General features: G+C 41.8%; 1 protein-coding gene across 1 annotated transcript in view; it reads left to right on the forward strand.

The window, feature by feature from the left end:
• dnah12 (dynein, axonemal, heavy chain 12) overlaps positions 1-25,052 on the forward strand; it is a 44,155-nt gene that overhangs the window by 180 nt on the left and 18,923 nt on the right. Inside the window, exons 2-43 of the mRNA XM_021316294.2 lie at positions 99-317; positions 453-540; positions 1,609-1,798; positions 3,847-3,916; positions 4,003-4,155; positions 4,239-4,434; positions 4,673-4,861; positions 4,957-5,110; positions 6,478-6,569; positions 6,677-6,855; positions 6,985-7,120; positions 7,211-7,336; positions 7,424-7,558; positions 9,010-9,203; positions 9,287-9,527; positions 9,611-9,796; positions 9,894-10,094; positions 10,219-10,413; positions 10,493-10,614; positions 10,707-10,842; positions 10,928-11,074; positions 14,545-14,664; positions 14,997-15,153; positions 15,238-15,410; positions 15,524-15,676; positions 16,147-16,386; positions 16,511-16,756; positions 16,897-17,016; positions 17,100-17,209; positions 17,288-17,471; positions 18,142-18,282; positions 18,383-18,466; positions 18,603-18,791; positions 18,895-19,014; positions 19,162-19,350; positions 19,428-19,579; positions 20,980-21,118; positions 21,280-21,446; positions 21,549-21,804; positions 22,395-22,691; positions 23,773-23,951; positions 24,033-24,225. Coding sequence (XP_021171969.2) covers positions 115-317; positions 453-540; positions 1,609-1,798; positions 3,847-3,916; positions 4,003-4,155; positions 4,239-4,434; positions 4,673-4,861; positions 4,957-5,110; positions 6,478-6,569; positions 6,677-6,855; positions 6,985-7,120; positions 7,211-7,336; positions 7,424-7,558; positions 9,010-9,203; positions 9,287-9,527; positions 9,611-9,796; positions 9,894-10,094; positions 10,219-10,413; positions 10,493-10,614; positions 10,707-10,842; positions 10,928-11,074; positions 14,545-14,664; positions 14,997-15,153; positions 15,238-15,410; positions 15,524-15,676; positions 16,147-16,386; positions 16,511-16,756; positions 16,897-17,016; positions 17,100-17,209; positions 17,288-17,471; positions 18,142-18,282; positions 18,383-18,466; positions 18,603-18,791; positions 18,895-19,014; positions 19,162-19,350; positions 19,428-19,579; positions 20,980-21,118; positions 21,280-21,446; positions 21,549-21,804; positions 22,395-22,691; positions 23,773-23,951; positions 24,033-24,225 — 6,942 coding nt within the window. The 5' untranslated portion in view covers positions 99-114. The remainder of the gene's footprint in view (positions 1-98; positions 318-452; positions 541-1,608; positions 1,799-3,846; positions 3,917-4,002; positions 4,156-4,238; positions 4,435-4,672; positions 4,862-4,956; positions 5,111-6,477; positions 6,570-6,676; positions 6,856-6,984; positions 7,121-7,210; positions 7,337-7,423; positions 7,559-9,009; positions 9,204-9,286; positions 9,528-9,610; positions 9,797-9,893; positions 10,095-10,218; positions 10,414-10,492; positions 10,615-10,706; positions 10,843-10,927; positions 11,075-14,544; positions 14,665-14,996; positions 15,154-15,237; positions 15,411-15,523; positions 15,677-16,146; positions 16,387-16,510; positions 16,757-16,896; positions 17,017-17,099; positions 17,210-17,287; positions 17,472-18,141; positions 18,283-18,382; positions 18,467-18,602; positions 18,792-18,894; positions 19,015-19,161; positions 19,351-19,427; positions 19,580-20,979; positions 21,119-21,279; positions 21,447-21,548; positions 21,805-22,394; positions 22,692-23,772; positions 23,952-24,032; positions 24,226-25,052) is intronic.

The following is a 25,052-nucleotide window of genomic DNA, read 5'->3' on the forward strand; positions in this document are numbered from 1 at the left end:
TTGCTTGTTCAGCCTGTATTAGTAGTGTGCCGGAGCTAGCTTAACGCAGAGTTAGCAAACCAGCAATAAACTCACGACCTAAAACGTTTATTTCGCAGTGCGCTATTTTCAGAAATGGCCACCCCTTCGGGGCTTTCTGTGGAGGGCATGCCAAAGCTACCCGTTCTACCTCCAATAGAGAAACTGCGGGGGGACTTGGAGCGCTCCATCATTGCACAAAATGAGATGGAGGAAGAACTGAGGAAGAGGACTGCGGCTCACAGGAAGCTAGTGAGACGCAGGAGTGAAATGCAACACAAACAATTTAATATGACATTGTAGGTTTTTTTTGTTGATTTGCCTCTGCACTTCCATTTGCTTTCATTGTCGTAGTGGCAGCAGTCAATATATTAAAGTTGATCATTGGGTTCCTTAAGGTTTGACTGTTTGCTTTGCATTATGATTTACTGCAGGGTCTCCAGAGCAATGGAAGATCGCAGAAAGACCAAAGAGAGGGAACCTATGCATGTTCATTCACCAGTGCCCTGGATGCCACCCGCAGTATGTACATATTTATCTATCCAGTGGGGGGAGGGGGAGGCTCTCATTGATTGTCAAAGTTTGCTCACTTACAAACTGAAGCAAAGTCTCTAAATGTTATGACGTTTTTATAGTTCTATTTGGAGACCGAATAGCAACAGAAAAATGCATCAGATAAAGTTAAAATCTGGTTTGCATGAACAGACCACATAGCTGTCAAAGGAAATCAGAGACAAGACGACGGATCTGGACAAGGCTGGAATGAGCTGTAAGAACATCATCTTAAAGCCTATGGTGGAGACACATGTTCCATCAATTACTGAGAAAAGTAAGCAATGTAAAATCACTATCAGTGGCCCCTAGTCTGGAACAGCGGAGTCTTGGCTCTTGAGGTACGGTTGATTATGAAAAAGGTGAAATATTAGCTCACAACTAGAAAGGAGAAACTTGCTGATGTAAAGTTATTGGGACCATTTGCAAAACACAATGCTGTAGAGGATTGATCCCACTGCTATAGAAAGCATGTGAACAGACCTTTCTTAGGTTCCCCAGTCAGCATCTATATGATTCACAGAAGGCTTAGGAGACGTGCTGTGGTCAGATGGGACCAGAATCGAGTCTTTTACATCTACTTAACGTGCTGTTTAGAGAGTGAAAAGCCAGGTATGACAATAAGACACCATCTTCAACATATTAAGCATGGGGATGGAAACATAATGCTTTGAGGCAGTTTTTTCTGCTAGCATTGCAGAGTTGCTTCACAGAGGGCCCAATAAACAGGGTCATTATCTGAATATCTTGGATGAGAACACTAAAGATGTGTCATACTGTAGATGTGACTTTGTTTGTGAAGAAAAATCAGCAAGGGATGAAATACTTATCTACCCCGCTGGATGGGCGCATCTTAAATATAAATCATAATACAGGGAAGAATTTTTGCAAAATTATTAACTTCCGATTCTTTTCACAGAAGGTGAGGTGCAGAAAAGAAATTGTTATTTCATAGTATTACATCTTACAGAGTGAAAGTTACCACACTTGAAAAAATAATCTTCCTATCGGTTTAATTTTGTTTTGCAATCTTTAAAGATGAATTACAGATTCATGAAGCGCTGTGTCGAGAGCCGGCCCTTCCCTCCAATCCAGCAACAGTGGATAGACTCGGTGGTCTCCCGAATCCCCCCCGAACTGAGAGAGAGCCCTGAGGCAAATGAACTCCTGCAGAAGCTTTGTGTGGAGGTCACCGAGGAGTTCCGCAGCGTGGTTGTCAAGCACACAGGTACTGCCAGTAACACGGCCTTGCAAAAGTATCCGCACCCAACACAAACTAGTGCAGACTTGTACAGTGAAAGTAAAATAATGCAGGCTTCACAGCATTTTCTTACAAATGAAAATCTGCACTGCAAAAAGTAAATTCAATGTATGTAAAATTTTCCTGAAATGAGTTCATTTGTCCTTGATTTGAGCAGGTAAATAACATTATCTGCCAATGGAATGAGCATTTTGACCCGTAAAATAAGATACATACTGCAGATAACTTATACTGTACTTGAAATAAGATGATGGAGATGAATTGTTCCTATTTTAAGTGCAAAAATCATATTCCATTGGTGGATGATATTATTTACCTGATCAAATAAGGGCAAATACACCCATTTCAAGAATATTTTACTTACTTTTAGTTCCCTTTTTACAGTGTGAAAAGTGTGCTGTCTCTTTTTATTAAGCTCCCCTGGGAGCTCAGCGTTTTCTCTTGCTACAGTACCTAACGGTATGCCTTGACCAGCTTTGCACATACTGGATTCACAAAGCTTCTACTGTTTTTTTAAAATAGCACAAGCTCATAGAGTTAGGATGGAGAGCTTCTGTGAACATCAACACTAAAGTCATGTCACAGATTATTAGTTAGCCCTGGACCTCGATAGTGCCATTCTGACTCATGACTAGGCCTTGATCTAAGCCATTCCACTAGTAGCTCTGTATGGTTAGGGTTATTGTCTCCAGGGCAGGTGAACCTCTGCCCCATGTCTCAAGTCTTGTGCGGCCTCAAACTGGTTTTCTACCAGGACTGCCATGCATTTGACTCCATCTATCTTCCCTTAACACTTACCTGCTTTCCTTTCCCTGCTGAATAACAGCATCTCCACACCATTATGCTGCCATCACTATGTTTAACAGTAGGAATGTATTTTATTTAGGATGCTGCGCTATGGTAATTCTTCATCAGATCCAGCTTTTTATTATACACAAAGATTCTTTTTGATCTCGTCTGCCCAGAGTACTTTCCTCCGTGTTTCTGTTTCTCTGACATGGCTTGTGGAAAAATACAAATGGGACCTTTGATGGGATTTTTCTGAAGGCAGTTCTTCCACGGAGGATAGATTTGTAGGGATCAAGGCTAATAGCCACCTCTTGACAGATTCGTCAATCTAAACCGTGGAGAAAGAGCAGTTCTTTCAAAGTTTCTGTGGGCCTCTTGGCCGCTTCACTGATTAATGCTGTCGTTGATCAGCCCGTCACTTCATATTGACAGCCATGTCTTGATAGGTCTGCAGATGTACCATGCTTTTTACGTTTTTGGAAACCGGGCAGTGCTCTATGAGTTGATCAAAAGTTTGAATTTATTTTTCTTTAACCTATACCTGCTTGAAAGTGCTTCATGACATTCTGTGTCACCTGTCTGATGTCTCTAATAATGTTCTTTACCAAAGCCTCAAAATCTTCCCAGAAAAATTGAAATCTTACTTTGACTAACCACACTCAGGTGGAGTGAGTTTGTTTATAAAACTCCTCTAGTATCACATTTTAGAAATATTTTTTTAACCCGAAACGCCAGTCAGTGACAAATGCTGTAATCATAGATTGAAAAATCGGAAATGTCATACTACCTTTATTGAATAAAGTTATATTGCGATAAATATTGATACTGAATTATTGTCCACCCCTAATGCCCAGCATGGAATTGTTATTAATAATTTGTTTTGGGGATTAAAAATCATTTATGATTTTTTTTTCAAAGCTATAGGTTGCCGACCTGTTACACTGTATGTCTGAGTAAATCCCAATGAGCTTTAAAAACAAGATTTAAGTGGACATTTTACTAAGAAACTTGGTAAAATGTGACAGAAAAGGGTATGAGTTCAAGCAAGGTTGGGGTGGGGGGGGGGTCCTCTGTCAGGCCTATGTGCTGAAAATGTTGTTCTGCCAGAATCTATGAGTTTGGTGTTATTTTTGTCTTATGTAAGATAGATCAGTACCTCATGTCTTTCTGTGATTGGTGAAGTTTTATTAAATCATGTCTGCTTATTCCATTTTCCCTTCTTTTAGTGGACTCAGTGTTGAAGAATCCTGACAGAAAAGAGCAGATCTCCGAAGGGCCGAAATATAGCCAACCAAAGTGAGTCTTAAAATATCCGTCATAACTATGCAATGGTTGACCTGCTTTGTTTGACTATGTTTAAAGTTTGCCTTTTTATTTTTCAGAAGTCTTGATTGCGTCCAGCTTTGCCATTGCGCCTTCACAAAAAGACGCAGAATGATACAAAAAAAACTCCACATCCTGCACCCTGTGATGCAAACTATATTGGATATTAGCTACACAGCATTTACCCACACGGTTATATTTGAACCACATAGGTAGGAAGACGTTATCAAGGTGAAAAATCACATCTAAGTTGCAAGTGTGAGTCTCCCATAAGTTTTTATTTATTTATTTATAGAGCTGTCGAAACTGTGGATTGGAAAAGCCTACGGAGGAGTGCAGCCGTGGAGTGCAGGAAGAAAGAAGCTCACATCATGAATACCTGGTTTCCCCAAATCATTCACTTATTGACGGATAAGGAAAATTTAGACACAATTAAAGAGGAGAAGCTGGATTCGTTTTACAACTGTGCATCCACCCTCTTGTCCAATCAGGTATTTCAGCTCCATTATTGTCCTCACGTTTATGTTTGTTTGACATAAATAAAGAACAACATAATACAGGACAGCTGTAACCTGCATCTGACTCTGCTGTTCATAGCTGTCGCCATTCTGACTTGTTTCACTGCAGAAGATGTTAGTGTGATACTCCAAGAGGTGTATTTTATATTACAAACAGTTCATCACATACTTAAAGACTTACAGTGAGTATTTCCTTTGTCCAAATCTGTAGTTGAAGTCCCTGCTTCAGCAAAGTGTAAAAACGTTTGTCAGTGTGTTCGACTCAAGCGATCAGCCCTGCTTGCTGGTCTTTCGCATGGATTTGACATTCGATGATGAAAAGATGGACATTTACCCAACCCCCCAAGATTTAGAAGCTTGTATTTTACAGATCCTCGCCTCCATAACAAACACCATGCAGGTAAGGCTTCTCGCTATAAGCTTAATTCATGTTTGAGTGTGTGTGTGTGTGTGTGTGTTCAGCCAGGTTTGGTCTGCTCTTCATATTATTCTCAGAGAGTGCCGACTGTGGAGTCTTGGTTGGCCCAAACTTCATCTTCATTTGTGGATGCCAGCGTGCCCGATGAGATGCTCGTCTGGGCTCGGGTCACTGTGGGAAATGCTGTGCGCAAACACTTGGAGGGAGTTGACGAACATTTCAAAAGCTATGGTGATGTAACACACTGTAATACACTCATCATTGGCATGAATGTGGTTTTAACTTTTGAGCCAATTGAACCATCCTTTTCTTGGGGCGCAATGTTTGTATAAGAAACAAAGTTTGTGATTTTAATTTGGAGGCAAGTTATCGGCGAACACGTTTGAATTTAGCGTACATATTCTCTAATCTAAACAGGGTCAAAATGATAAGTACAGGCTCAACTATATACATGGACCCTCACTAATACTTAGCACATTTTGTATCTATCAGCAAGCTTCTGCCATGATTGTTGCTGGATGTCTGACAGGCATGAGTTTTAAACATAGAGTATATAACTCTTCAATCAGGGTTGAGGTAAGGGACATTTCAGAAGCCTAACATTCTCCCGCTTTATCCAATCCAAAACCAGTGTTGATGTGTGTTTAGAATCATTGTCCTGTTGGAACACCACATTATGTCCAAGATTCAACCATCTAACTATTGATTTGGGGTTGAAGTTGAAGAATTTGGAGTTAGTTCTTAATTATTCCATTCACTTTGATAAAGGCACCATTACCACAGGATGCCACAAGCAACATGCTTGACAGATGATATGCTGTTCTTAGGTCTTAAAGCCTCACACTGACACCTCTAGACATTCATTGTCATTGTGGACAAAAAGGACAAACTCTGACTGGAAGTAAAACATTTTCACCAAAAGACATTTGGCTCGTCCCTGGGGGTTAGCTGCGAATTTCTATCGGGATTGAAGTCATTGATATTGGAGAAATAGCTTTTTTTTTTGTTTGACTGCCTGCCAATATACACTGATGTAAAACTCTGTGACACCGGTATTCCAGCCTCCACCAGTTTATTAGACGGTTGAGCCGACACCATTGGGTGTGCGTGCCAACCTGACAGTGGTCCTGAGTATACATTAAAACTGTTTTTGAAACGGTTAGCCTGCTTTATTTAGTGGCTAACATTAAACTTCTGGAATTTATTACATTAACCAGTGTTGATCATGCATAAGAGGTTAGAGCTATGCGCTTTCATCCTGAAGGTTTTGGGTTTGAGACACTTAGCCCCCAGAATGCTTCCCAGACCACTGCTCCCTAAAGGACGGGTTAAATGGACACATTTCATTGGAACATATGTTGCAATGATGAATAAAGATGATTGTTGTCATTGAAAACAAACCGTGAATTCAAATTTGTCCACCTAAATCTTGTTTATAAAACTCATTGAAGTTTATTGTCGTGTGGTCACCCCACCATGGAAAAAGAACAGCTCAAATGCATAATATGAAAAAAAAAAAACTATTGCCATTGCATGTAGATCCCTGTCCGGAAACTGTATATCCGTTCACGACTTCCTTTTTGTCTTTTGTTTTGCAGTTAAAAGCTACGACTGGCTTGTGAATGGCACCGCACAGAGTCAAATGGACACGTTTTTGGAAGAGGAGCACTCTTTTGATGAGTATACTAAAGTAACGAATACTAAAGCTGAGCTCTCTTCACTCTGTGATATATATCTCATTATGGCTCCACCATGTTTTGGTTCACCTCTGACTCTGTGTGCCCTTGCCTGATAAAGCAAGTGGAGAAGTTTCACATGCTCGCAAAGGAGATCGCCTTGCTCCCATCAAAAGTCTACTTCCCCATGGTCCATCTGGAGTGCGAGGAGCTGAAGCAAGGCCTATCTGATAAAGCCAAAATGTTTGCTGACCTTCTTCTGAAAACACTGGTCACCAAACACCGAGAGCAAAATCAACTGTAGGTGCCCTCCTGTGGCGATTCTCAGTTAAATCTTCACCCAAGTCTACAAGTCTGCACTAGTTTGTGTTGGGTGAACCTCATTTCTAGACGTTCACATTTTCACATCTATTTCGTGTCTGTGGAAAGGATCTGCTCTGAATTCGAAACCATCAACAACAAAGCTCTGGAAGTTCCGGAAAACACAGATGCCATTGCCCAGATGGTGGACTACATTAATTTCACCAAGACGAAGGGTGTTAAGGTCCTCGATGAGAAAATACAGGTGAATAATTGGACAGTTGGTCCCAATTGTTTTCCGTTGAGGAAAAGTACAATTTCTTACATTTGTCTGCATCACAATATGCACTTACAGGAAGCGAGCACCAGACTTTTGTACCTTTTGGATGTCTACTTCATGGAACCAGAGGATTTGGAGCTTAACTCTACAGTTTTTCTCTGGCCAAAAAATATACTTAATGCATTTGAGCTCAACAACGAGGTGCGCCCTCTAAACTAAAGCTTTGTGTTCATTTATAATGCATTTCTATTGAATGGTCTGATGTTGAACACGCGTGTTATCTTTTAGGTTTTGCAGAGTGCCAAGCAGAAAGGAGAGAAAGAGCTGATTGCGAAAAGGGAAAAATTAATGGTTGAGCTTGAAAGGTTGGCACAAATGACGGAGCAGTTAGTGAATTGCTCTCACCTGGATATGTTGCAGCAGGTAAAGTGTCAATTTGACCGTTTGATAAACCTCAGTTTCAGTTTTATTTGTGCGTTCTTATGAATTAATCACTTCTGTTTTCATCTGTCAAGCATGGGATCTCCCCAACTGTAACATTTATTGTTGGTAAAAAAACAGAAGAAAGGAAGGCATTACAGTGTACAGTGCCTTCAAAAGGATTCAGACTGAACTTTTTCCACATTTTAGTCACGTTACAACCACAAACTTCAATGTATTTTATGTAAAGTGCAATAGAAGACAAATAATGTATGGTTTTCAAAATGTCTACAACAAAAAAAATCTAAAAAGCCCTGCATGCATCTGTTTATTGGTACATGGTGACGATACAGCTGCAAATCTATTTGGGTTTGTCCTTTCAAGTGTTGCACATTGATGCTTATTCCTCTTTGCAAAATAACCCGGCCTCACTCAGACTGCGGTGTCTGTGAAAAGCAGTTTTTCAAGTCTTTCCACATTTTTTTGTTTTGTCTGTTTTTTCCCCCCACGGATTCTTAGGATCGGACTTGGAACTGGTCCATTCTAACATATGAATATAATTTGATTTAAATCATTTCATTGTATCTCTGACTGTACGTCTAGGGTCAATGGTCTACTGAAAGGTAAACCTCTACGCCAGTCTTGAGTTTTCTACAGCCTCCAAAGAGGTTTTGTTTTCTAGCAATGCAATTTGTAATTGTCATTTATAAAGCCATTTTCTTTGTTATACTATACAGTTGCACTCATGAACATGCACACATTCAAACACTGATACATAGGCTAGTAAGCAACCTTTTAGGCGAACCATAAGGTCTTGGCAACTTTTTTATTTCTGCCTGATAAGTTGAACTGTACCTCTATCAGATGCCTTAAGATTTAGACATTATTTAATAACCTAACCCTGCTATAAATATACCCACAACTGTAGTCCAGAGCTTTCCGATGCTCTCCTTGGTCTCCGTTTTATAGTTTGTTGTCAACAATGTGGTCTAATCTTCATAGAACAGCTGGATGTATAATGAAATTAAATTATTCACAGGTAAGCTGTTATTTACTCATTGGATCACATCTGAATGCAATTTATCTGCGCTAGGTTTTATTTAGGAGTATCAGCGTAGAGGGCGCTTGAATATACGGTATCTGCCACACCTTTCTGATTTTTTATTTTTTGTATTGAAAACAAAGTCTACTTTTTTTTCCCATTTCACAACTTTGTTCTGCTTAGTATTCTTTTCCTCTGTCTCATAAAATCCAAATAAAGTACATTAAAGCTTGTGGTTCTAAGCAGAGAATAAAGTGAAAAACGTTTAAGGGATACAGGTACTTTTGCAAGGCATTAAAATATACAGTATATTCATCTCTTCTCAGCAGAAATCCTTTTTTTTTTCAGTTGTTTCACCCTTTATCCATGGTTTCACCAAAGACATAAAACGTATTAAAATCTTTTTTAACAGTATTTTGCAAAGGTACGAATGATGCAGAAACTTCTTCGGGAAGCTGAGGAGGCTGTCGTCCTCATTAATAAGGAAGAAGCCTTCTACAACTGGGATCAAACGTCTTACCCAGAGGTCGAGGCCATTAAGGATAACATTGAACCATACCACAAACTGTTTGGATTCATCCTTAAGTGGCAGCACACAGAAAGCAGGTCTGATTCCAGTCACTTAAATGTGGTGTTTTACTTTTATTAACACGCTGCGATAAACCCCATTCCCTATTTCTTTTGACAAGGTGGTTGGATGGCTCTTTCTTGGATCTAAATGGGGAGACCATGGAAACTCAAGTGGATGAGTTTTATAGGGAGATCTTCAAGCTGTTAAAGTTCTTCCAGCAGAAGCAGAATAAGGCTGCGCAAGAGAAGGAAAAGATGTCCGGCATAACGAGGGAAAAGTCTGCGGAGGATCCGAGAAAGCAGGAGAACTCAACAGTAGCTTTGTGTTCCGCTGCGATGGAACAGATCAAAACGTTCAAGGTGTTTAAAAGTTGCTGATGGCCTGATCGTCACACGATGCGCATCATTTCCAGCTTTTAACTGATCCGTCTCTGCGTCAACAGGAGTATGTCCCTGTTGTGTCTGTCTTGTGCAACCCAGGTATCAGAGCCCGTCACTGGGACAAGATGTCTAACATAGTTGGGCATGACCTAACCCCTAACTCTGGCACAACGCTACGCAAAGTTTTAAAGCAAAACCTGGCGCCTTACCTGAATGAGTTCGAGTCTATCAGTGCTGCTGCTAGCAAGGTGAGACTCCCCTTTAGATGTCTAGCTTTGTTCTACAGGTCAGCACAGAGTCTGGGATTGAATGTAGCCCACCCTCGTAAACTCTCTTTTGCCGTAGGAGTTTTCTCTGGAGAAGGCCATGCAAACCATGATGCAAGGTTGGGACATCATTTCCTTCAACCATCAGCCTTACAGGGAGACCGGTGTTTCCATTTTGACTGCCTTGGACGATGTCCAGACATTGCTGGACGACCAGATCGTGAAGACTCAAACAATGAGGGGCTCGCCTTTCATCAAGCCGTTTGAGACGCAAATCAAGGTAGCCTGTTACAGAGATAGTTTCCCTTATGAATGAAAACAAAGTTTGATGAAGTGTTTCCAGTTAAAAAAAAAAAAAAAAAAAAAGTTCATAGTTCTGCACAGAGTTTCTTCTGTGTTTTTAGGAATGGGAGGAGCGCCTGCTCCGCATTCAGGGAATCATTGATGAGTGGCTGAAGGTGCAGGCCCAGTGGCTGTACCTGGAGCCCATCTTTTCATCTCAGGACATCATGCAGCAGATTCCAGAGGAAGGAAGGCTTTTCCAAATTGTAGACAGAAACTGGAAAGAAGTCATGAGGCACTGTGTAAAAGACCCTAAGGTAAAAATAAAATCAGGCAAAACTGTTATATACTGCTATTAACGACGCATCCTTTAGCTGGTTCATAACTTTATCATAGATTCTGCCAGCGACCTCGCTTCCTGGTTTGCTAGAGAAGCTGCAAGATTCCAACACGCTCCTCGATACCATTATGAAAGGCTTGAATGCTTACCTGGAGAAGAAACGGCTCTTTTTCCCACGGTGAACACAGACAAAATGTTCTAAAAACCTTTTGAAAGACTTTGTGTGTAGTACATTTTACAATATGAGACTTGCTGCCGATCTGTTTGCAGGTTCTTCTTTCTATCAAATGACGAAATGCTGGAGATTCTCTCTGAGACCAAGGATCCACTCTTGGTTCAGCCTCATCTGAAAAAGTGCTTTGAGGGTATTTCCAAATTGGACTTCTTACCCAATCTGGATATCCAGGCAAGACAGTCAGAGGTTTAAAACATAAATAACGAGACCATGTGCTTGATTGGCTTTTAATCGGCGGCATGCGGTTCTTGCTCAGGCAATGTACAGCGGCGAAGGCGAGCGCGTTGAGCTAATCCAACGCATCTCCACGTCTGAAGCCAAAGGAGCCGTGGAGAAGTGGCTCATTCAGGTGGAGGATGTGATGATTCGCAGTGTCAGAGATGTGATAGCCCGGTCAAGATTGGTAAGATCGCGATTACATATAGCCTTGGTGTCGGAAGTTTACATACACTCATTATTAGCATGAATGCATACGTTTTGCCTTTTAATTGTGTATTTGAAGTACTGGTCGCACAAGTTTGAACTTAATGCAGATTTCCTCTGCACCATACAGCATAAATGTTCTGATACTTCTCCATAGAAGAATGAGGTTCAGTATTATACGAGAGGAACATTCAATACAAGAACTATAAAGGGTCAAATATAGTAGCTAAAATGCAGCAGCTCACAAAAAATGGTGAGGACAATGCAGTGAAGGAAAAACAAGAGACTCTGGGAACCGTGAGTTAATCATAATCAATGGCAACTTGGTAATATTTAACAGTTGTATCATAATTGCACGTTTTCCTAATATGGAGCACTTCTATCTTATAGCCATCAACAAGCTCTTCTGTCATAAACCTGTTGTGTTAATTGGCAATTTTCTCATCCCAGTTTGTTAAGCTAAACTTGATGGTTTCCTGGTACAGGCTCTAAGTGTAATCCACACATTTCGAATAGGGTTGAGGTGAAAGCCATTCCAGAAGAGTATTATTGATTCTAAAACCTATTTGATGCGTTTGGAAGGACTGGAATTTGCTGCTGCCGACATGGTGAAACTGGGATAAAACAATATCAGATTGTTAAGAATTTGAAGATGCTAAACATGTTCTAAGGAGCTAGCAGCGAGCAACCTGGCTATTGAGATGCAGTAAGTCAACTTAGCTATTGTGTCTGTTTAACTTCCTTCCAAAAAACTATCCTTTCACATTTTGACAACTGTCCATTTAACAGCATCTTGTTACAAAAGACTTCAGCCTTCAGCTAACAGCGTTAAGTATGTACACTGCACTCAGAACCTCAAAATAAAGTTTTCTAAACTTGATCGAAGCATTTTACATTGCTAATATCTCACTATATTATGACGATATGAATGCTGGGTGCATTGTGTTTTCGGGCTGCAGGCCATAATTACTCCATGACAAATAAATCTGATTATTTGAAATATGTTCTTTGGACGAATGCTTTGTTGCATGTTTTTCTTCAACAGCCCTGCTTTACACAGGGAATTATGAAAAAATCCAGACATTAATATGGTTGTTAATCGTGAACATTTTCATGCTGAGGTTAGACAAAGATTGAGCGTTTTAATCCACTATGGCATAAAGTATTTTTAGAGGATTCAGTGTTAGGTTATTTTAAAACCTCAACACACTGTACCAACTGTCAAGCATGGTGGTGGTAGCATCATACAGAGGGTCTGTGCAGTGGTACTGGCGCATCAAACAAAGTGGGGGGCATAATGAACCTCCAGGTTGTGCAGCTTCACCTCTGATTAAAAGCAGAATGGTTTAAATGTTGACATAAACTGTCCGTCCGTCCGTCCGTCCGTCTTCTTCCGCTTATCCGGGGTCGGGTCGCGGGGGTAGCAGCTTCAGTAGGGAGGCCCAGACGTCCCTCTCCCCGGCCACTTGGACCAGCTCCTCAGGAGGAATCCCAAGGAGTTCCCAGGCCAGCCGGGAGACATAGTCCCTCCAGCGTGTCCTGGGTCTTCCCCTGGGTCTCCTCCCGGTGGGACGTGCCCGGAACACCTCACCAGGGAGGCGTCCAGGAGGCATCCTGACCAGATGCCCGAGCCACCTCAACTGGCTCCTCTCGACGTGGAGGAGCAGCGGCTCTACTCTGAGTCCTCCCCGGATGACTGAGCTCCTCACCCTATCTCTAAGGGAGAGCCCAGACACACTACGGAGAAAACTAATTTCCGCCGCTTGTATCCGGGATCTTGTTCTTTCGGTCACGACCCAAAGCTCGTGACCATAGATGAGGGTAGGAACGTAGATCGACCAGTAAATCGAGAGCTTCGCCTTTTGGCTCAGCTCTCTCTTCACCACAACGGATCGGTACAGTGCCCGCTTCACAGCAGACGCTGCACCAATCCGCCTGTCGATCTCCCGCTCCATCCTCCCCTCATTCGTGAACAAGACCCCAAGATACTTGAACTCCTCCACTAGGGGCAGGACATTCTCCCCAACCCGGAGAAGGCACTCTACCCTTTTCCGGTTCAAGACGAGGGTCTCGGATTTGGAGGCACTGATTTTCATCCCGGCCGCTCCAGTGAGAGCTGTAGATCACGCCCTGATGAAGCCAATAGGACCACGTCATCCGCAAATAGCAGAGACGCAATCCTAAGGCCACCAAAACGGATCCCCTCAACACCTTGGCTGCGCCTAGAAATTCTGTCCATAAAAGTTATGAACAGAATCGGTGACAAAGGGAAAACTTGGCAGAGTCCAACTCTCACCGGAAACGAGTCCGACTTACTGCCGGCAATGCGGACCAGACTCTGACACCGGTCGTACAGAGACCTGACAGCCCTTATTAAAGGGTCCGGTACTCCATACTTCCAGAGTACCCCCCACAGGATCCCCCGGGGGACACGGTCAAATGCCTTCTCCAGATCCACAAAGCACATGTAGACTGGTTGGGCAAACTCCCATGCCCCCTCCAGAATCCTGCTGAGGGTGTAGAGCTGGTCCAGTGTTCCACGGCCAGGAAGAAAACCACACTGCTCTTCCTGAATCCGAGATTCGACTATCCGACGGACCCTCCTTTCCAGAACCCCTGAATAGACCTTACCAGGGAGGCTTAAGAGTGTGATTCCCCTTTAGTTGGAACACACTCTCCGGTCCCCCTTTTTAAATAGGGGGACCACCAGTCTGCCAATCCAGAGGAACTGCCCCCGATGTCCACGCAATGTTGCAGAGCCGCGTTAACCAACACAGCCCCACAACATCCAGAGCCTTAAGGTACTCCGGGCGAATCTCATCCACCCCCGGGGCCTTGCCACCGAGGAGCTTTTTAACAACCTCGGCAACCTCAGCCCCAGAGATGGGAGGACCCGACCCAGAGTCCTCAGGCTCTGCTTCCGCAACAGAAGAAGTGTTGGTGGGATTAAGGAGGTCTTCGAAGTATTCCGCCCACCGAAACACAACGTCCCGAGTCCAGGTCAGCAGCACACCACCCCCACTGTAAACAGTGTTGGTACTGCACTGCTTCCCCCTCCTGAGACGCCGGATAGTGGACCAGAATCGCTTCGAAGCCGTACGGAAGTCTTGTTGACACAAACCAACTAATTAAAATAAAGTTTAATATTTCTGGTAGGAAGCGGCCTATTATACAGACATAATCATGCCAGGACCTTGTTTATGGCTCTAAAATTAACTTGGTGTCTCTACAACCCTATTTGCAATAAAGGGAATTTGTTAAAAAAAAAAAAAAAAAAAAAAAAACAGATAGGCGCAACATATCTTTGTTTCTAAAACACGTTGATGTTGTTTGTTGCCTAAAGGTTTCATATGAAAAAAGGCAGGTTAGGAGGACATTTATGTAAACCTCTGTTTATATGCCATACCATGACCTTCGCATAACATCCTTTTCATGTTGTTGAATGGGAAGGCCTACGCTGAGACGCCACGGAAGCAGTGGGTCACAGAGTGGCCTGGACAGGTTGTTATTTGCACCTCGCAGATTTTTTGGACTCTGGAGGTGCACGAGGCCATCAGAGCAGGGACGGATGTGAGTATTTCCGCACATTTATTCTGCTTGATTTTAGACGTTTCCGTACTTTTTCCTGAGGTTTCCAAAATGAACAGATCAGCTTTTTCAAATTGCTCCAAGAAGATTAGTCATTAATGCTGACATAGGTACTGCTTCTCCACTTTTTTCACCCGAAGGTGTACTACCTGAAGTTGATCTTCAGCATTGCCGTTTTATTTTTAGAGCCATGTCATGCCAGAGCCCTCTTACAGCAAAAAACTATTTGAACATCAAAAGCTGGGATGTTGTAAACTCTTTATTGAACATATTTTTTCAAATAACTGTCTGTGTATACTGGGTTTTCTCTGTAGGGTATAAAAAACTATTATCAACAACTGAAGGATCAGCTGAATGACATCATAAAATTGGTGAGAGGAAAACTTGCCAAGCAAACCCGGATCACTTTGGGAGCACTGGTCACAATTGATGTCCATGCCCGGGATGTTGTCATGGAGCTCATAGAGAAAGGTAACACAATGCTTAAAAGAATGTAGATACATAAGGCGCTCTCCTATGCAGTTCTAAGACGTTTAGTGTTGTTGCTGCTTTTAGGTGTTTCCCATGAAACTGACTTTCAGTGGCTAGCGCAGCTTCGTTACTACTGGAGCAATGACAACGTTCGCGTTCGCATAATCAACTGTGACGTTAAATACGCCTACGAGTACCTGGGGAACTCGCCGCGTCTGGTCATCACTCCTCTGACTGACAGATGCTACCGAACTCTGGTAATTACAAGAACGTGTTCAACATATATGTTTAAGTTTTCGTAAATATAAATAATGCATCTTTGCTTTTACTGACAAGTCTTCAAATCCGATCCCATCCCTCTCTGAAACAGATCGGAGCTTTCTACCTGAATTTGGGCGGAGCACCTGAGGGTCCAGCTGGTACAGGAAAGACTGAAACCACCAAGGATTTAGCCAAAGCACTTGCTGTGCAGTGTGTGGTCTTTAACTGCTCAGATGGACTGGATTATCTCGCCATGGGAAAAGTACTATCCTCTAGAAATTACTTTTTTCCCCCCTATTTTCCTTTCTCTTCCTCTGTTCTCTAAGCTCAGCCATAGGCTCCTTTCCCATTCCCCATTATGTTTTTCTGCCAAGATCCTACATCATCCCTCATGTTTTTAACACTTTGCTTTAAAGGAGTGAGACAACCTTGTGATCTCTTAAACTAGAGCCCATGAATTGATTAATTATTTTTGAAACTCATGCTGGACAGAATGCGTCACAGAGACCACAAAAGAGCATGAAATGTGGGAAAAACCCCCAAAGACAAGAGAAAACCTTTAAAACGTTTTCAGAAAAGTTCTGTATATCACTATTGATCAATCTTAAAGGTCAACAAGGAAGCGAGAGTCCTTGGAAACAAAGTGTAAAGAAAGTATCTTCTTGAAATTCAACGTTTATTATCCCGTGTGCCAATAATCCTATCTTAATGTTGTTTTGATGGAACTTACAGTTCTTTAAAGGTCTAGCCTCATCTGGAGCTTGGGCGTGCTTTGACGAATTCAACCGTATTGAGCTGGAGGTGCTGTCCGTAGTGGCCCAGCAGGTTCTGTGTATTCAGAGGGCCATAGAACTGAAGCTGGAGTACTTTGACTTTGAAGGAACTACGCTCAAGCTGAATCCCAACTGCTTTGTTTCCATAACCATGAACCCCGGCTACGCAGGACGCTCAGAACTTCCAGACAACCTCAAGGTATTTTGTCTGTAATTATGCATTATTTTTTTGAAATGACATGCCATAGTGTACAATGAGACGTAAGCATGTTATATAAAACAGTGAGAATGTAAAGATTTATGTGCATTTCTCCTCTCTGCAGGTGTTGTTCCGAACCGTGGCCATGATGGTCCCTAACTACGCGCTGATTGCGGAGATCTCTCTGTATTCGTACGGCTTCCTCAATGCCAAACCACTATCGGTAAAGATCGTGATGACCTACAGGCTTTGTTCGGAGCAGCTCTCCTCCCAGTTTCACTACGACTACGGCATGAGGGCCGTCAAAGCAGTGCTGGTGGCTGCAGGCAACCTCAAGCTCAAGTATCCCGATGAGAATGAGGACATTCTGGTAAACGTGCTAAAAACTGATTTGTTTGTTAAACGTTCGCTTACGGCTGGATACTGGCTTCAGAAATCAGCTAATTTGGAAATATTTATTCTTTTATTAACATTTTGACTTTTTTTTTGTTTTCATAACCTAACATTCAGCTACTGAGATCCATAAAGGATGTTAATGAGCCCAAGTTTCTGTCCCATGATATTCCTCTGTTCAACGGGATCACCAGCGATCTTTTCCCGGGCATCTCCCTCCCTGAGGCTGACTATCAGGTCTGATATGTTAATATGTACACTGTGTGCTGTCATCCTAAATATTTCTGTGTTTATATCTGTTTTCCCTTATTTTTTGCCAGCTCTTCTTAGAGACCGCTGAAGAGAGCTGTAAAAGTCATAACGTGCAGCCAACCGAAGTCTTCTTGCAAAAGATGATCCAGACATACGAGATGATGATAGTTAGGCATGGGTATGTCACGGTTAGGTTTTTGTGGGGTTATGTTTGCCATGCAAGACAATTTGTACATAATAAAAAGTATTTTTTCAGGTTTATGCTGGTGGGGGAGCCTTTTGCTGGAAAGACAAAAGTTCTGCACGTTTTAGCGGACACTCTGTGCCTGATGAATAAGAACGGATACGGAGGAGAAGAGAAGGTCATCTTCAGGACGTTAAATCCAAAGTCCATTACTATGGGACAGCTCTTTGGACAGTTTGACCTGGTTTCCCATGAGGTAAATCTGTTCCTTGGATAATCTGTGTGACACGTAATAAAAACATGGTCTGTGCATTTTAGGGTTAGTGACCAGAGTAAACAATATGGCCTATATTGAAAACTGTTTGCGTGGAGGAAAACCAAGAATTCAAAGAACGCCAAACAGACCATTACATCAATGGTGGCAGGGGTTGCTTTTCCTCAGCATGGACAATAACGCTTTGAACATAGCTGGACCTACATACAGGACCAATGTGGAACTGGAGAGCTGGTCACTGGCTGACATAAGACTTCAGACTGGGCCACATGTTCACCTTAAAGCCAGAAAATGACCCAAAACATGCATCAAACTGACCTTTGTCTAATTTGTTCTAGTTGGAAGTGAATATTCTGATTCTGAAAATCTCAGTGTCTTGATGTGAAAAGCTGATACTGGCATTAGACAAAAGATTAGCAGCTCCTGCTGTATTTAAAGGTGAAGGTTTAAAGCGAAGAATGAAATTTATATATCAATCTGTCTCACATTTTTGAACTACTTCTGGTTATTTTGAAAACTCCAAATAACTGTGGTGAAAAATGTGAAACCTTTCCAGGGGACTAATACTTTTTAAAGTCACTATACATTGACACTAATGTGCTACCCATTGTTCAGTTTTTCTTTTCCCTGACTGGCTTTTCCTTCTCATCAGTGGACGGACGGGATTGTGGCCAACACGTTCCGCGAGTTTGCCTTGGCTGACACACCAGAGCGCAAGTGGGTGGTTTTTGATGGTCCCATAGATACACTGTGGATTGAGAGTATGAACACTGTGCTGGATGACAACAAAAAGGTACATAGTTTAAATAAAACTGATATGCATGCTTAAACTGTAGGGTTTCCATTGATCTGAGTAGCACGTTTTTTTCTCCCCCTCCAATTCTCATCCACAGTTGTGCCTGATGAGCGGTGAGATAATTCAGATGTCCAGTCAGATGAGTCTGATTTTTGAAGCAATGGATCTATCACAAGCTTCGGTAAGTTAGAAGAGTGCGGTATGACCCAACTGTACTTTGCTATATGCTGACATGCATTTTTATATGTTCATCTTTACTTTCTCTTATTTAAGTGTTTTTTAGCATCTTTTTAAATGGATCTTTTCTGTAACTACAGCCTGCCACCGTCAGTCGATGTGGCATGATCTACATGGAACCATCTCAGCTCGGCTGGAAGCCTTTGGTGACCTCCTGGATGAGCACTCTTCCTGATGCTCTGCAGACCCCGGAGTACCAGTCCCTGCTGCTGGAGCTCTTCCACTGGCTCCTTCCGCCTGCAATCAATAAGCTACGCAAGCAGTGCAGGGTAAACCTAAGCCCCATGCCACAGATCAACCAACGCAGAAAGCCTTTCTAACAGCTAAATGTTTCTCTTGATCTGAGAATTGATCGTGTGCGTCCGTTTACAGGAGGTTGTCTCCACCAGCAACAGTAACACTGCGGTGTCCCTGTGTCGACTGTTTGAGATGCTTCTAACTGAACCGGTGACGGCAAATCCAGGAGATAAAAACATCCGCATCTGGATCATGGTACAATGACTTTGCCATGCCCGGCTTATTTACTCTAGATGTCAACCTTACAAAAAACAAGGGCGCCTCCTTCTTTCTGCTTGTAATCAGTTAACTGAAACTACTGCCGTTCTCTTTAGCAGTTTTTATCTTCTATTTGGCTTGCAGGCAGCTTTTGCATTCTCGCTGGTGTGGTCTGTGGGGGGTGCTTGCGATACAGACAGCAGAGAGAAGTTCAGTGAGTTCATCAGGGAGACACTTTCTGGAGAAACAACCAATCATCCAATCCCTGAAGCAGTTGGGAAATGGGAGTGTCCAATGGATGATAAAGGCCTGGTGTACGACTACTTTTATGAGGTATTCTGCTATTACTATATTCAGAAGGTTTTTATTAATGTTGAGTCGGTAAAATATAAATGTGAACTCCTCCACAGTTTAAAGGAAGAGGCAAATGGCTTCACTGGAATGAGACAATTAAAAACATCAATCTGGGAGATAAAAACACAAAGGTGCAAGAGATCATTGTTCCCACCATAGACACCGTTCGCTACACTTACTTAATGGACCTCTGCATCAACTACGGAGTGTAAGTATTCTTCGATATTACGGCCACATTGATCAACACAAATGTCAAAACTGCTTATCTGCTACAGATGTGCATTTAATCTACTGTGCCTGTCAAGCGTTTACATACACCCATCACAAGATGAAAGTCAAATGATTAAAGTTTAAGAGCAAGAGTAAGATGCACTAATTTGAATAAAACGTCGATTTTCTGTACTCCATACAGTGTCTTAGAGACACACACTCAATTATATCTGTGCACCTTCACTGATGTTTGACATAATTCTGCCACCCTCGTTATCATAAGTGCGCCCATTTAAACTGGATACTATCATGACTTTTAAATTTTCAGTACGGCTGAGGCAGGGGCCATTCCAGACGCTTAATTTAAGCTTGCTTTACCCATTTTTACAAACAGTTTGTTTGTTTTTGTTCATTATCATCTGTGCCCAAGCTTTAACCATCTAGCTATTGATTTGAGGGACTGAGAATCTGAAGGTAGTCCTCCATTTGTCCATCCACTTTGTGCAATGCACCTTGTTGGCAAAATAGACTCTCCTTGACTCCTCAAAACTGTTATTGTGGCCAAACAGCTTAATCATCGTCTCGTCTGACTATAACTCCTTTTTCAAGAAGACATTTGACGTTCCCATGTGGGGCGCTGTAAGTTTAAATCAAGCTTCAAGGTGTCTCAATGTTTCTATTAAATCTACTTCACTATGGATAGGGACACTTGTGGCCCAGTGTCTTCCAGTAAATGGTCAGCTTTAGCCTTGGTAATTCTTGGGTTGTTACTAAAATTATAATCAACTTCCATTTATCTAAGAGTGACAATGTTGATCAGATGTGGGAAACTTGAAGAGCGTTTGCTATTTTTAACAGATTATGATCCCAAACTGACATCCTAGCAAGTTTTAGGAGGCTTACTGATGGACTACCTAAGCGTTTTATCTCAGTCAATTTAAAAATATGTGGAACAAACATAAATGCCAAGTCAGTTCCAGGAAAACAGCCAATTTAAATGAGAAAAGAAGAATTGTCCAAATTCTGACCATAATTATTCCAGGACCTTGCTTATGGCTGGAAACAGTATCTGTGTTCTCTGCAAATCCCTAAAGAACTTTTAGCCAAATACTGGTGAGGGTTTATGTAGATAACTTTAAGCCTTTTTAGATTAGAGAAAGTACAACTTAAATCTAACTTTTGTACCGAATTCCTATTTTACAAACTCACCCAAGTTGCATTTTTTTATTATCATTCCTCTCTTGGAAAAGAATGGCTTAAACGCATCATTAAGGCACAAAGTTTATTTGACATTAATACACATGGTTGGCGTGGGTAAACAGCTAACCGGCACTGTGCATTATTTTAACTTACAATATTTAACATGCTTTTATTTACACATGTAAATAATTCCACCAGTCCGCCCCTGTTTGTTGGCCCAACTGGCACTGGGAAGTCTGTTTATGTGAAGGAGAAACTGATGAACAATCTGGACAAAGACAGCTTTCTGCCCTTTTTTGTCAACTTTTCGGCCCGGACAAGTGCGAACCAAACCCAGGTTAGTTTTGGTAATGTGAAAGTTGACAATCCCTGTGGTTTATTTAGTTGTTAAAACATATAGCGCTCAGTCTATATGTTTAAACCTAATGTTATTCTAACAGTAAAACAAAACGGCATTCTGAAATCATAATGTTTTTGTGAATTTGCTGTGTCCCTTAGAATATAATCATGTCCAGGTTAGATAAGCGAAGAAAAGGGGTGTTTGGCCCTCCATTGGGGAAAAAATGTGTCATCTTCGTAGATGACATGAACATGCCTGCCCTGGAGCAGTTTGGAGCCCAGCCTCCTGTGGAGCTGCTACGGCAGTACATGGACCACGGAAACTGGTAAGCAACCTACTCTTAGAGCCAAGTCTTGACATTTGACAAACAGAAATGCCCTAAATACATTTTTCAAAGAGGTAGACGTCACCCTTTATGCTCCGGCAGGTACGACATAAAGGATACATCCAAGATCACTTTGGTTGACCTGCAGCTCATCTGCGCAATGGGGCCTCCCGGTGGTGGAAGAAATGCAGTGACTTCTCGCTTCCTTCGGCATTTCAACATTTTTAGCATAAATCCCTTCAGCGACGACACCATGGTTCGAATTTTCTCCAACATCGTGGCTTTCTATCTCAAAAACAATGCGTTCCCTCCTGAATGTTTCACTGTTGGCAACAAGATAGTGACAGCTACGATGGAAGTGAGTTTCCCACAAGACATACGGACATATAACAACTTTAACTTTAGGCTAGATAATTATAGCTCCTTTGCAAAAGTACCCATACCCCTTAAAGTTTTCCCCTGGTTTTGTCTCATTACAACCCTAACTTCATTGTACTTTACTGAGATTTTAGGGCTTAGATGAGAACATAACCAGGTGATAGAATGACCCAGTTTAAACTCCTAAACTAAAGCGTTTACAGTAGCTCTACACCAGATTTGACTGAGTTTCTTTGTTTTCTCTTTTTTTTGCCAAGAAAATTGGCAAGGTTAGATGTACAGGCATATATAGAAATACCTGCACAGATTTGCAGCATTAACCGGGGAAATAGATGTTCTACAACGTATTAACTCATCAGCTGCACTATTACCTTCTTTTGGTCTGTCACCACTCAATAAACTACATTGAAGTTTGTTGTTGTATAAATACAAATGGTGGAAAGGTTCAAGGGGATTGGTTACTTTTGTGAGGTCCCATTCTGTATGTTTTTGCTCTATTTTTTTTTTCTTTTACAACCACATCTTTTTACAATTGTCAGACAATGTTTTCTGTATTTTTGTATTCTAAAGGTGTACAAAAAAGCCATGATAAACCTCCTTCCTACTCCAGCCAAGTCTCACTACACTTTCAACCTTCGAGATTTCTCTCGCGTCATTCAAGGCTGCCTGCTGCTGAAGAAGGAGTCTCTGGAGAGCAAACACACCATGGCGCGCCTGTTTGTCCATGAGGTCTTCCGCGTCTACTACGACCGTCTGGTAGATGACAAAGACAGAGCGTGGCTCTACAGTCTGATGAGCAGCATCCTCAAAGACCACTTCAAAGAGTCCTTTGATCAGGTCTTTGATCACCTGAAACAAGGCAGCAAAGTAAGCCAGATTGCAGTTTTCCTTTATTTCATGAGCTTCAATTGAGTTAGACACAGTAAATTCAACAAAACAGGTGTTCTGGTTCTTGGTTTTACGGTTTAGAATATTGAAACAATGTAATCAATAACAGATCGCACATATTTAGAACATTCTAAATCAGGGGTGTCAAACATACGGCCCGCAGGCCGGTTCCGGCCCGCTGAACAGTTTAGTCCGGCCTGGTGGCTAAATGCATTATCATTTTTAAAAAAAGAAAATAAAAATCTTCTTTTTTTTCCCCCCCGCAGTGTCCTGTCTGGCAATGTGGCAATAAGAATTGTTGTCTTAATGCCAAAAAGAGCTCATCAGATTTGACTTTCACAAGTGGAGCAGTACTGCTTTTGCCATAGTGCTCTGCTTGAGTTATGAATGTGAATAGTTTTATTATGATTCATGCGGGGAATATCTCAAATGATATGGACACTACAATGGCAAAGTAGGAGAGGAAAGGGAGAACAAAATGAAAAAAGAAAAGGTGAAAGAAAGAGGAGATAAAAGGAGGAGAATGATAAAACAATTATTGAAAAAAACATGTACTTCGTTGAAATTAAAAATCTGCAGTTCCTATATTGTGCGCTGTGTTTTAATCAGCAGATGGTAGCACTGAACTTCAGATGTGGAAAATTGATTTTGAATCATTTCTTAATTTTCATCTGTTTGATGTATTTTGTCATGCAGGAAAGTGTTTTTAAGTTCCAAAAAATGTGAATAAATGTTTTTCAACATTGTACAATCACTGCGATCACTTCTTATGCATAATACACTTAAGTAAATGTTTAACTGAGTAAAAGTATTGTTGAAATTGCACATACATTTCTTAACACTGAGGTTATTCATAATATATTGTGTAAAAGTGAAATTCATTTAATATAAAAATCAACGACAAGTCCACTTTTATTAGTTCTATTTAATCTTGCAATGAATTTACTCGTGTGGCCCTCTTGAGGTCAGGTTAAGCTGTATGCGGCCCCTAAACCAAAATGAGTTTGACGCCCCTGATCTAAATGCATGGATCTGTGTCGTTGTCTTTCTCCCTCGGCAGCTGGTAGAAGAAGACATGCGAAATCTTCTGTTTGGTGACTACATGAACCCCGATCTGGAGGATGATGAGCGCCTGTATGCTGAGGTGCCATCAATAGAGGCTTTTGCTGAGGTGGCGGAAGCTTGTCTCGAAGAATACAACCAGATGCACAAGAATCGCATGAACCTTGTCATCTTCCGGTAAATTTATCTTTTATTCCCCCCCCCCCTAGCATTTAAAATGTGGAGTTGTTACCTGAGAAAAGACTCTGCCTTGTGTAGCTATGTATTAGAGCACTTGTCCCGCTTAAGCCGTGTGCTAAAGCAGCCTGGAGGCAACGCTCTGCTTGTGGGAGTCGGAGGCAGCGGCCGCCAGTCTGTCACCCGCCTGGCCACGTCGATGGCACATATGACTCTGTTCCAGCCTGAGATCTCTAAGAGTTACGGCATGACAGAGTGGAGGGACGACCTCAAGGTTCGACTATTAGTTTTCACAATATCATGTTCAGTGCCTTGTAATAATTGTTTCAGTACACAAACGTTTTTTGGTTTTATTATTTCGACGTTGTACAGCCACAGATCTTATGTGACCAACATAAAGTAGTGGATAACTGTGTAGCAAAATATGCCACCGACCAAATCTGAAAAGTGTGGCCTGCATTTGTATTCATCCTCTCTGGGTCAGTTCTCTGAAGAATCACCTTCTGCTGCCTTTACAGCTGTAACTCTTTTAGGGTTCGTCTCTACCAGCTTTAACACATCTACAGACTGAAACTTTTGTCCTTTTGTCTTTGCCAAATAGCTTTAGCTCCGTCAAGTTGGATGAAGCGCGTCCGCGAACATACATTTTTGAGTCTTACCACCCAATTGGGTTTAAGTTTGGACTTTGAGTCAGTCAGTTTAACACGTGAATATGCTTGGATTTAAATCATTCCATTGTTTCTTTAAATGTATATTTAGGGTCTAGATCCTGCTGGGAGGTGAACTTCTGTGCTAGATTCACGTCCTCCGCAATCCCTAAAGGGATGCCTTTTTTTTTCAGACCATCCATCTTTCCATCCACTCTGGCCAGCTTCCTGTCCCTGTTGAAAAAAACTAACATTTGTTTATAGCAGGATACTGCTTTCCACCATGTTTCACGGTGTTGAGGGTGATGTGCAGAGTTTTTTTTCTCTCACATGTAGTGTTTTGTATGCTGGCCAGACAATTCTATTCAGGTTTTATCTCATCAGAGCACCTTTTTCCACATGTTTGCTCTGTGATTTTACGTGGTTTTCGTTTTGGATTTAGCGCCTGTTACAG

The sequence above is a fragment of the Fundulus heteroclitus genome, unplaced genomic scaffold (genome assembly GCF_011125445.2).
Source record: "Fundulus heteroclitus isolate FHET01 unplaced genomic scaffold, MU-UCD_Fhet_4.1 scaffold_54, whole genome shotgun sequence".
NCBI lineage: Eukaryota > Metazoa > Chordata > Actinopteri > Cyprinodontiformes > Fundulidae > Fundulus > Fundulus heteroclitus.